We start from the raw sequence: 11,152 nt of genomic DNA, 5'->3' as shown, positions 1-11,152 counted from the left end.
TTAGGAGAAGTAACTTCAGTTTAAGAAAATCTTATTAAAGGATATTTTAATTTTTTTATTCCTTTGAATAATTTCTAACGAATTCCACCCACAAAATTTTGAGGTGTTACAACTCCCCACGTTCTCGCTCTAGAGAACCACCTTGTAACCTATAACACAAAGCATCTCCGCCAGGACGTAGGGTGTTACGCATCTCTAAGCGGTCCGAACCTGTAAACATTGTCTATTGTCTCTCGTGCATCTGGCACGAACCATTTTGCTACAGTCGGCGACACCATCCTACTCCTAAAAACACCTCGAGGGGCAATCCCGGATGTGCGGTCGGACCCAAAACACCGACAACAGTAGACTAGCAAAATACCCTTACATTGCTATGATATTTATTACTTCAATGTAGAATTTAAAACACAAAGATATATGTTATAATGGTTAGATGGGTATAAATGTCGGTTTAGAGCTAATAATCATGGTTTGAATGCTAATTAGTATTTTACCATTTAAATGTGAGGAGCACGTCATTTACTAAGGCCCTTTTTCGGGTTGAAGAGGCTACAATGTAATCTTAGCGGCACATACAACCATGATATAGTCTATACAACCATCTGCACACTCAGAACACAGTTGAAGAACATGTTGCATCTAGTGTTTCCCACAAATGATGGGTTGAAAGATGCCAAGGGTTAAGAATGACAAAGATATGAAGGACAGGAATAATTTGCTCTAAGTTTTACGCATCTAGTGGCTAGGTTTAAGGGTAATGAGCATTAGCAAATGCACCAATCTAACACATTCGATGTCAATAACTTGCGCATATACATTTTCATGTTGTTTGAAATATGCAAAGAGAGACATAATTTACACCAACAAGAGGCAAAGTTAGACTATCTCTATTCTATTTCTACATACATCAATCAGGAGCAAGATCTCAACAAATTTACACTCCAACATTTTCGATACCATCATTGACATTAAAAGGGGTTTTGTTTGAAATTATAATCTATTTAGATTATATAATCCAAGAAATTTTAAACTAACATTTAGTTTAAAATTTATTGGATTATATAATCTGACTAGATTATAATACCAAACAAACACCCTAAGCCAGCCATGACATCTTTCGGCCACGGATCTTATCCTACACTAGACATATATATTACCGTGCACTCGTCAAGGTGATCATTGGCTAACACTAGGGGTTGTACTGATGCTATCCCACGGAGCGTGCACGGTGTCGGGCGAGCGCGGCGCGATGAGCGCGGCTCCCTTCTTCCCGAACCCGTCATCCCGGATGCTCCTGAGGGCGTCGAACACCTCCTTGATCGCCGGCCGCATCTCGCCGTTCTGCTGCAGGCACCGGAACGCCAGCTCGGCGACCACCGTCATGGCCTTCTTCGTCGCCTCGTCGGAGCCGTACCCGAGGTCGAGGTCCACCAATTGCTCCAGCTGGCGCTGCTGGATCTTGTTGATGGCCATGCCGGCCAGGTTGATCTCGCTGCGGTCGCGGGTCATGTCCACGGCGGGCTTGGACGAGATGAGCTCCACGAGCACGACGCCGAAGCTGTACACGTCGCTCCTGTCCGTCAGCTGGTAGCACTGGTGGTACTCTGGATCCACGTACCTACGCATGCCACCATTGCCGGCCACGAGGGTAAATAAATAACAGAGAAGCACGAGCTTCGAACTCGCTGTCTGTCAGTGTCGTGAACGGCACACAGTTCATATATTAGTCCTGGCTTTACCCCGGGGTGCCCTGCGGGGCGGTGGAGACGTGCGTGACGTCGAGCGGGAAGAGGCGGGACAGTCCGAAGTCGGCGACCTTGACGTGGAAGCTGGCGTCGAGGAGGATGTTGCTGGTCTTGACGTCGCGGTGCACGATGGGCGGCTCGACGGCGTGCAGGTACGCGAGCGCCGCGGCCGCCTCGACGGCGACGCTGAGGCGGAGGGGCCAGGTGAGCGCGCGCTCCGCCGCGCGGTGGCCGTGCAGGTGGTCCGCAACCGTGCCGTTGGGCACGAACTCGTACACCAGCAGGAGCTCGCGGCTGCGGCTGGAGGTGCAGCCGTAGAACGGCACCAGGTTCGGGTGGCGCAGGCGGGACAGGATGGCCGCCTCGTTCAGAAACTGCTCCACGCGCCGCCAGCTGTTGTTGTACAGGCGCTTGACGGCCACCACGCGCCCGTCTCGGAGGTGCCCTGACGAACACATCAAATCCACCCAATAATCCAACGTAAAATTGCATGACAACAAACTGAAAAAGGGGAGAAAAATCTTGGTAAACGACGACTGGCCTAGCTAACAGTGTTTTATCATCAAGAGTGTGGTGATGTGTGTACCTTTGTACACGGTGCCGAAGCCGCCATCGCCGATCTCCATTGTGCCGCTGAAGCTGTCAGTTGCCTCCTCCAGCTCCTCGTATGTGAAGTGGTGCGTCTGCAGGCTGCGGACGCTGCCGGACTCCATGTCAGTGCTACCTCTGGAACGCGGCGTCCCGCCGGAGGCAGTGGGCTTGAGGAGCCTCGAGGACGAGGTCACCTTGTACTGCCTTCTCTTGCGGATGTACAAGCACGCCATGACCACAAGAAGCAAGGACAGAACGCCGGCAGCTATGGAGGTCCCTGAAGTTGCGAATTTTGCAAACGGTGAGGACATTGTTCAGGAAAGAACAGGTGCATGGGGTTAGGGGTGGCAGTGCATTGCTTAATTTCTTCTAACATTTCAGTCACTGTTATGCTGACAATCACGATGTTGCTTGTATTGTCTGTAACATTTCTAAACAAAAAACGAAACCATTCATCGCACAACAAAGCTAGAGCAAACCTCCAGTTCGTATCCAATTATCAATGCAAGATTATATATAGTATTACTAGCTTGTAGAGCAGACAGGTTCAGAATTTACCTATTGCAATCGCTTTTTTGTTCTTCTTCGATCCTGCAAAAGAAGTAGGGGAAAACAAGTTATGAAGCAGGGAGCAAACCAAGTATATGATATCAGTGGCATCTGGTTTTCCTAAGAAGAGTTTATTACTACATAAACCCCCAAGGGATCATGTCTTGCAAGTTGCAACACAAGTTGGTTACAGTTTTATCTCGTTCTTCGGAGTAGTTAGGCCTGCTACTTGTCAACTAGCTAGTACTAACTATTCAATCAAACAGACGATGAAAATGAAAGAAATATGTGAAGAAAGCTATCAAGGTCCAGTTCTTCGTTCACGTATTGTGTATGTATCATGGTGCACTGCACTGTAGTTAGGGGTGATAATGGATCGCGATCCAAATGCTTCCTCACAAAATAATAGTACCCTAAATAATTTTTAATTCAAAAATGAATAGAAATAAGTCTCGATTTTAATTCGATCCGATCATTAAATCTTATAGTATATAATTTAGAGCACAATGTAAGTGCAGTCCGAGAACTATGTTCTACTGCTACTAACAGAGAAAAAGGGCAGATCAAGAATCTTACCGCAGTCTGTGCTGCGCACGCGGCCGTCGGAGCACAGGCAGCCGATGAACTCTCCGACCTGGTTGTAGCTGCACTGCCCGCCGGAGTTCTCGCAGAAGTAGCAGGGCCCGGCGCTGGGGTCCCACGTCAGCTGGAAACCCAGCTTCAGCAGCTGCCCGTACCCGTCGCCGTTGAGACGCGAGAGGTAGTCCGCATCAGGGTTCAGGAGCTGGTCCTTGAGCACCGGCACGACGACCGGCTTCTTGCACGCCCGCGGCCACTCCCACTCGTCCACGCCCGGCCGCGCCACCACCACGAAAGACGTCGCCCCGCTCGGACTCCGGAAGCCGCTGCAACTGATCGGGGGCGGGACGTCCGCCCGCGGCGGAGGGGTCTCCGCTGTGAAGACGCAGTCGAACCAGAAGACGAGGTCCTCGTTGGCGGTGTCCGACAGGCTGAGCCACGTCCCCGGCGGCACGGTGACGTTGCGCGCCACCCTCGGGCAGTGGTCGTCCCCGCTCGCCGCGCCGGCCACCGTCACGGTGTGGTTGCTGTAGTCGATGGCCAGCACGGTGTAGTTGTCGGCCCCGAGCCTCAGTGTTGCGCGGCCGCCCTCGCAGGCCACCCCCATGCCGGGGTACCCGCAGTAGGACTTGGCGTACGCCGTGCCGCCTTCGACGGCGTAAGTGGCGTCGGCGGGGAAGAACGGGTAGCGCACGTCGACGGTGTCGCCGCAGCGGGAGGAGGACGCCCCGGCACGCGCCGGGGTTGTAGCGCGCGGCCTCGTCGGCGACTACGGGCGCGAGGGAGACGAGGAGGAGGAGGACGGCGGCGCCCGAGGCGAGGGGAGCCGGCACCGCCATGGCGAGGGGTACGGTGAGGTTAATTCGGCGAGAGTGCGTCCTTTACAGCTTTACTTGAGCCGCACGGCCGTCACGTACTCGCGTGGTCGAGTCGAGTACAGGACAAAACTCTCTCGTCGCGAGTCGCGACGATGGCGTTGCGTTGGTGCACGACTTTGATTTGACCTGCCCGTCGGCCGGTGGGGGGAGGCGCGGTTGGTGGCGAAGGAACACGTGGCGGGGTCTGATTTGTTGGGAGGAGCGGTTTGGTTTGGTCTTCGGTTGCTGGTGGCATCTGGCATGCATGGGCGCATGGCACGCCGCAGACCGGGCGATGGCCGATGGGTGACCTATGCAGTTTTTCTAGTATACTAGCGCGTGTGATTTGATACTATTTCTATATATCAGATTAGCGAGTTGTTCGTGTTTTTGGCTACGGTTTTTATATGTCATATAAATAATAGGTATTGAAATATTTATTTAAATATAATTATTATTTATTTTTAAACACTAAGTTATGTGTTTGGTGACTAAGTTACGTGTTTGGTGGTTAGCTCCAAATTTTTATATAATTATTGTTTATTTCTAAACAGTGGTTGAAAGAGTGCTGCGCGGGCACTCGGCCTGAAGCCCACAGGGCATGTGTCGGCTGAGGTGGGGCAGGTCTAGAGTGTCAGCATGGAGAGTGAAGTTATGGTAGTACCAAGTGCCCACATTAGATTCTTAATAAAGTAGCATATACAATAGGTATTAATATATTTATTCAAATATAATTATTATTTATTTCTAAACTAAGATATGTGTGGTTTGGTAGTTAGCCTTGAGTTGGAGTAGAGTGTGGGTTTGAGTGCTTGCTCTACACTATTTTTTAATATATAAATTATTTATTTCTAAACCCTGAGGGATGTGTGGTAATTGCGGGGTCAGGTTCGAGTGCTCACTCTACACTATTTTTGAAAGTAGCCTAGAGGGGGTGAATAGGCTAATCTGAAAATTTTCACAACAAACTTCGAAAGATTGTTAAATACACAGTTCGACTGGTGCAGGCTGGTTCAACAGCTACGTGCGCAAGTTGAACCACTCTGAACCAATCCAACTGTTTTATAAACTTTAGACTATAATCTACTCGAAAAAGTATTTCACGAGTCCTTTTGAGAAGTAAGGTATAACTAAGTTAGAATTGAAAGATGAATATATAAAGGCTATTTCACTTCTAAATATACTTTATGGAAAAATCTATATGTCAATCTTGCAAGTAAAAATATCTTAAGTTAAAGACAAGCAAGAACACAAGACACAAGATTTAATCCGTGGTTCGGCCACACCACAAAGGTGTCCTACTCCCCATTGAACAGCCCACAAAAGGCCGGGTCTTTTTCAACCCTAATCCTCCAAAAGCCGACCACAAAGGTCAAAGCAATCTCTTCTTATTTCAGCTCAAAGAGCGGGTGATACAAACTTCTTGGGGTCGTCCACAAATTTGGAGACTCCCAAGCAACCTCAAAAGATCTTGAAACCTAGTGTTTCAAGAACACCAAGAAAGCACAAGAGGGGTTTGCACAAGCTCAAGTCTTTTAAAAAGAGATGGGAGAGGAAAGCCAAATCATGAGCACAAGCACAAACCTCACACCCAAGAGCTTCTCCAACAAGGTTGAATCTTGAGGAAGATTTAAGTGTGAGAGAGATGGGAGAAAGGAGTGCTTTGTCTCAAATTAGGTGAGCAATAAATGTGTAAGTGTACAACCACATTGAAGAAAGGGGGAGAGGGTTCTATTTATAGTCACGGCTCAAAAACTAGCCGTTTAACCAGGAACCCCACAGAAAACCGGTTGGACCGCCCCCTAGGGCGGTTGAACCACCCCCCGACAAGTCAGGAGACTGTCTGCTAGTCTGACTGCCAGACTGACTGGCAGACTGACCTGCAGGCTGGTCAGACATGATAGGACCGGTTGAACCGCCCCATGACAACCCTGGTGACCTGACTGCTAGTCTGACTGGCAGACTGCAGGTCAGAAGTCAGAGGGGTCAGAGACCAGTTGAACTGCCCCCCAGGACCAGTTCAGCTGGTCTAGACTAGAGAGTTTAGGAGAGAAAACCCCAGCTCAGCTGCCCGGGGGCAAGTTCAGCTGGTGTATGGTCAAAGAGGTCCACAGCTGAAGTTGAAGTTCAGCTAGAGTTAAAAGCTCAACTCAGCTGAAGTCCAGCCCAGCTGAAAAGCTCAGCTGTAGCTGAAGAAGCTCAACTCAGCTGAAGTTAAGTTCAGCAGGGAAGCTCAGCTGCAGTTGAAGAAGTTCAGCTGCTTTTTAGCAAGAACACTCTAGGTTTCTCAAACCTAACCATGGTCAACCAAATAATGTTAAAGTGATTTTTGATTTCAAAAATAGCTTTTGAATTTGGGGACTTGAGCTATAGCAAACACCTTTACCTGTGCAGAAAAGAATAAGGAAGAATTACATCATGCAACACAAGATTTTACATAAAATTTTATTACGTCTGTTGCATGAAGTCCTTGGTGCTTCCTTAAGTTCATGTTTCTTTCTAATCATACATTGGGAACAAAAACAGTTAGTATCCTTATTTGTTTTGTCATTAAATCACCAAAACCCTCACTTGGGGTTGATTGCACTTACAATCTCCCCCTTTTTGGTGATTGATGCCAAAACAATTAAGGTCAAAAAGATAAACATTTGAAATAGAAAATTTCTTTTGAATGATTGTATGTAGATGGCTCCCCCTAAATGTGTGCACGAGTGTGAATCCAATGTTTTGACATAATATGTCATGTGAGCAACACATTTAGAGATAGTGACAAAGACCATACTAAATACAATCATCCGAGGGGTGCAAGAGTGTCATAACAAGAGTTGTGATGCATATGACTATCTCTAAACACACATCATTTTCACTTCATAGCAAAGTAATCATTACAAACTGATGGGACAAAAGATGATGGCCAGAAGACCATCATATCACATTGAATAATAACCCAGCAGTTTTATTTCATACAATAATAAGAGGATACAAGCCACAACAGTGGCCAAAACAAAAACAATAAATAAATGAGAAATACAGAATCCAAAAGAACCATAAACGTAATGACTAGAAATTGGATTTTCTCCCCCTTTTTGGCAGCAAGTACCAAAAACGAAGAGAGAGAGAGAAGAAGACACATGAATCAATATCCTTCCGGAGGAGGATAGGATGAAGGATATGATGTGTAGTCGGGGAAGAAAGTCCTCATCATGTCTTCCTTGAGTGAGGAGTCCTTAGGGGGCTCATCACCCACAGAAAAACCGGATGCCAAAGATGTACGATGACGAGGAGGAGGTGGAGGAGGAGGGTGGTGATGGTAACCAGAGCCGGAAGACCGCGGGTCACCAGGAATGGGTCCTGAACCCGGGTAGGGAGGAGGAGGATAGTGACCAGAGCTGGACAGCCTGGGGTCACCGAGAGTGGGTCCCTGACCCGAGTAGGGAGGAGGAGGATGAGGAGGATCCGAGGTGTAGAAAGGGTCATCATAGTCCTCGGCCTCATCCTCCGGGGTAATGAATGGCACACCAAACTCCTGTTGGTGCCACTCATTAAGGTATGCGGGGAAGGTAGGGGCAGGAGGTGGAGGGGACCCAGGAGGGAGAGGATGACCAGTCTCGGCTGCATAACGACGAAAATCCTCATGCAGCCGGTCGGTCCTGCGACGGCGCACAGACTCCTCGACTGCCCGGGTGCGGCACATGGCGAAGACGCCAAGAAGGCCCTTGGCCAGACGAATGAAAAGTCATAGTTCAACTCACTAAGAGTTGGTAACTTTCCAAGCGGGGCGGAAGAGAAGTTGGGAATAAAATTTCTAGAATAATCAAATTGAACTTTATTGAACTCGTTACCTTTACTTTTGGTGGATGATCCTTCGGTGGTGATACTTACCTTGCTCATCACCTTTGACACCAAAAGTTCTACCAAGTCATCATTGTATTCAAATTTCCCTTACCTTTATCTTCTTCAGCCTTTCTTCTTGATTCTTCTTCTTCGACCCTTTTCTTAGCATCTTCCTCTTTCATTTTGAGGAACATCTTCTCGGCAATCTTTATGGCGAGGTCGAGGATCTTAGGGTCCACTTCCTCACCGGAAGATGTGATGGGGATTTCCTCGAGGAGAGGATCCACATGGTCCCTTTGAGTAGACATGATCGTTTCCTCACGCGGTTAAGTGTAAAATGAGGTACGAAGCTCTGATACCAATTAAAAGTAGCCTAAAGGGGGGTGAATAGGCTAATCTGAAAATTTTCACAACAAACTTCGAAAGATTGTTAAATACACAGTTCGACTGGTGCAGGTTGGTTCAACAGCTACGTGCGCAAGTTGAACCACTCTGAACCAATCCAACTGTTTTATAAACTTTAGACTATAATCTACTCGAAAAAGTATTTCATGAGTCCTTTTGAGAAGTAAGGTATAACTAAGTTAGAATTGGAAGATGAATATGTAAAGGCTATTTCACTTCTAGATATACTATACGGAAAAATCTATATGTCAATCTTGCAAGTAAAAATATCTTAAGTTAAAGACAAGCAAGAACACAAGACACAAAATTTAATCCGAGGTTCGGCCACACCACAAAGGTGTCCTACTCCCCGTTGAGGAGCCCACAAAGGGCCGGGTCTTTTTCAACCCTAATCCTCCAAAAGCCGACCACAAAGGTCAAGGCAATCTCTTCTTATCTCAGCTCAAAGAACGGGTGATACAAACTTCTTGGGGTCGTCCACAAATTTGGAGACTCCCAAGCAACCTCAAAAGATCTTGAGACCTAGGGTTTCAAGAACACCAAGAAAGCACAAGAGGGGTTTGCACAAGCTCAAGTCTTTTAAAAAGAGATGGGAGAGGAAATTCAAATCGTGAGCACAAGCACAAACCTCACACCCAAGAGCTCCTCCAACAAGGTTGAATCTTGAGGAAGATTTAAGTGTGAGAGAGATGGGAGAAAGGAGTGCTTTGTCTCAAATTAGGTGAGCAATAAATGTGTAAGTGTACAACCACATTGAAGAAAGGGGGAGAGGGTTCTATTTATAGTCACGGCTCAAAAACTAGCCGTTTAACCAGGAACCCCACAGAAAACCGGTTGGACCGCCCCCTAGGGCGGTTGAACCACCCCCCGACAAGTCAGGAGACTGTCTGCTAGTCTGACTGCCAGACTGACTGGCAGACTGACCTGCAGGCTGGTCAGACATGATAGGACCGGTTGAACCGCCCCATGACAACCCTGGTGACCTGACTGCTAGTCTGACTGGCAGACTGCAGGTCAGAAGTCAGAGGGGTCAGAGACCAGTTGAACTGCCCCCCAGGACCAGTTCAGCTGGTCTAGACTAGAGAGTTTAGGAGAGAAAACCCCAGCTCAGCTGCCCGGGGGCAAGTTCAGCTGGTGTATGGTCAAAGAGGTCCACAGCTGAAGTTGAAGTTCAGCTAGAGTTAAAAGCTCAACTCAGCTGAAGTCCAGCCCAGCTGAAAAGCTCAGCTGTAGCTGAAGAAGCTCAACTCAGCTGAAGTTAAGTTCAGCAGGGAAGCTCAGCTGCAGTTGAAGAAGTTCAGCTGCTTTTTAGCAAGAACACTCTAGGTTTCTCAAACCTAACCATGGTCAACCAAATAATGTTAAAGTGATTTTTGGTTTTCAAAAATAGCTTTTGAATTTGGGGACTTGAGCTATAGCAAACACCTTTACCTGTGCAGAAAAGAATAAGGAAGAATTACATCATGCAACACAAGATTTTACATAAAATTTTATTACGTCCGTTGCATGAAGTCCTTGGTGCTTCCTTAAGTTCATGTTTCTTTCTAATCATACATTGGGAACAAAAACAGTTAGTATCCTTATTTGTTTTGTCATTAAATCACCAAAACCCTCACTTGGGGTTGATTGCACTTACAATCTCCCCCTTTTTGGTGATTGATGCCAAAACAATTAAGGTCAAAAAGATAAACATTTGAAATAGAAAATTTCTTTTGAATGATTGTATGTAGATGGCTCCCCCTAAATGTGTGCACGAGTGTGAATCCAATGTTTTGACATAATATGTCATGTGAGCAACACATTTAGAGATAGTGACAAAGACCATACTAAATACAATCATCCGAGGGGTGCAAGAGTGTCATAACAAGAGTTGTGATGCATATGACTATCTCTAAACACACATCATTTTCACTTCATAGCAAAGTAATCATTACAAACTGATGGGACAAAAGATGATGGCCAGAAGACCATCATATCACATTGAATAATAACCCAGCAGTTTTATTTCATACAATAATAAGAGGATACAAGCCACAACAGTGGCCAAAACAAAAACAATAAACAAATGAGAAATACAGAATCCAAAAGAACCATAAACGTAATGACTAGAAATTGGATTTTCTCCCCCTTTTTGGCAGCAAGTACCAAAAACGAAGAGAGAGAGAGAAGAAGACACATGAATCAATATCCTTCCGGAGGAGGATAGGATGAAGGATATGATGTGTAGTCGGGGAAGAAAGTCCTCATCATGTCTTCCTTGAGTGAGGAGTCCTTAGGGGGCTCATCACCCACAGAAAAACCGGATGCCAAAGATGTACGATGACGAGGAGGAGGTGGAGGAGGAGGGTGGTGATGGTAACCAGAGCCGGAAGACCGCGGGTCACCAGGAATGGGTCCTGAACCCGGGTAGGGAGGAGGAGGATAGTGACCAGAGCTGGACAGCCTGGGGTCACCGGGAGTGGGTCCCTGACCCGAGTAGGGAGGAGGAGGATGAGGAGGATCCGAGGTGTAGAAAGGGTCATCATAGTCCTCGGCCTCATCCTCCGGGGTAATGAATGGCACACCAAACTCCTGTTGGTGCCACTCATTAAG

General features: G+C 47.1%; 1 protein-coding gene across 1 annotated transcript; it reads right to left on the bottom strand.

Moving 5' to 3' along the window:
- Positions 1-796: 796 nt before the first annotated feature.
- On the bottom strand, positions 797-4,437 carry LOC103635294 (LEAF RUST 10 DISEASE-RESISTANCE LOCUS RECEPTOR-LIKE PROTEIN KINASE-like 1.2). Its single transcript, XM_008657785.4, has 5 exons — positions 3,462-4,437; positions 2,895-2,927; positions 2,332-2,613; positions 1,740-2,190; positions 797-1,618 (listed from the first exon to the last, which is right to left on the bottom strand). Exons 1-5 carry the CDS (start codon positions 4,069-4,071, stop codon positions 1,177-1,179), a joined length of 1,818 nt encoding a protein of 605 aa, XP_008656007.1. The 5' UTR covers positions 4,072-4,437; the 3' UTR covers positions 797-1,176.
- Between the last annotated feature and the right edge of the window lie 6,715 nt (positions 4,438-11,152).

The sequence above is a fragment of the Zea mays genome, chromosome 8 (genome assembly GCF_902167145.1).
Source record: "Zea mays cultivar B73 chromosome 8, Zm-B73-REFERENCE-NAM-5.0, whole genome shotgun sequence".
Taxonomy (NCBI): domain Eukaryota; kingdom Viridiplantae; phylum Streptophyta; class Magnoliopsida; order Poales; family Poaceae; genus Zea; species Zea mays.
This window is presented reverse-complemented; position numbering and strand designations above follow the sequence as displayed.

Excerpts from the sequence above, each read along its gene's own strand:
- LOC103635294 (XM_008657785.4), bottom strand. The coding sequence starts at position 4,071 with ATGGGGGTGGCCTGCGAGGGCGGCCGCGCAACACTGAGGCTCGGGGCC. Across the intron at positions 2,614-2,894 it reads CAAAAAAGCGATTGCAATAG|GGACCTCCATAGCTGCCGGC; the intron begins GTAAATTCTGAA and ends TCGCAACTTCAG. Across the intron at positions 2,191-2,331 it reads CTTCGGCACCGTGTACAAAG|GGCACCTCCGAGACGGGCGC; the intron begins GTACACACATCA and ends TGTGTTCGTCAG.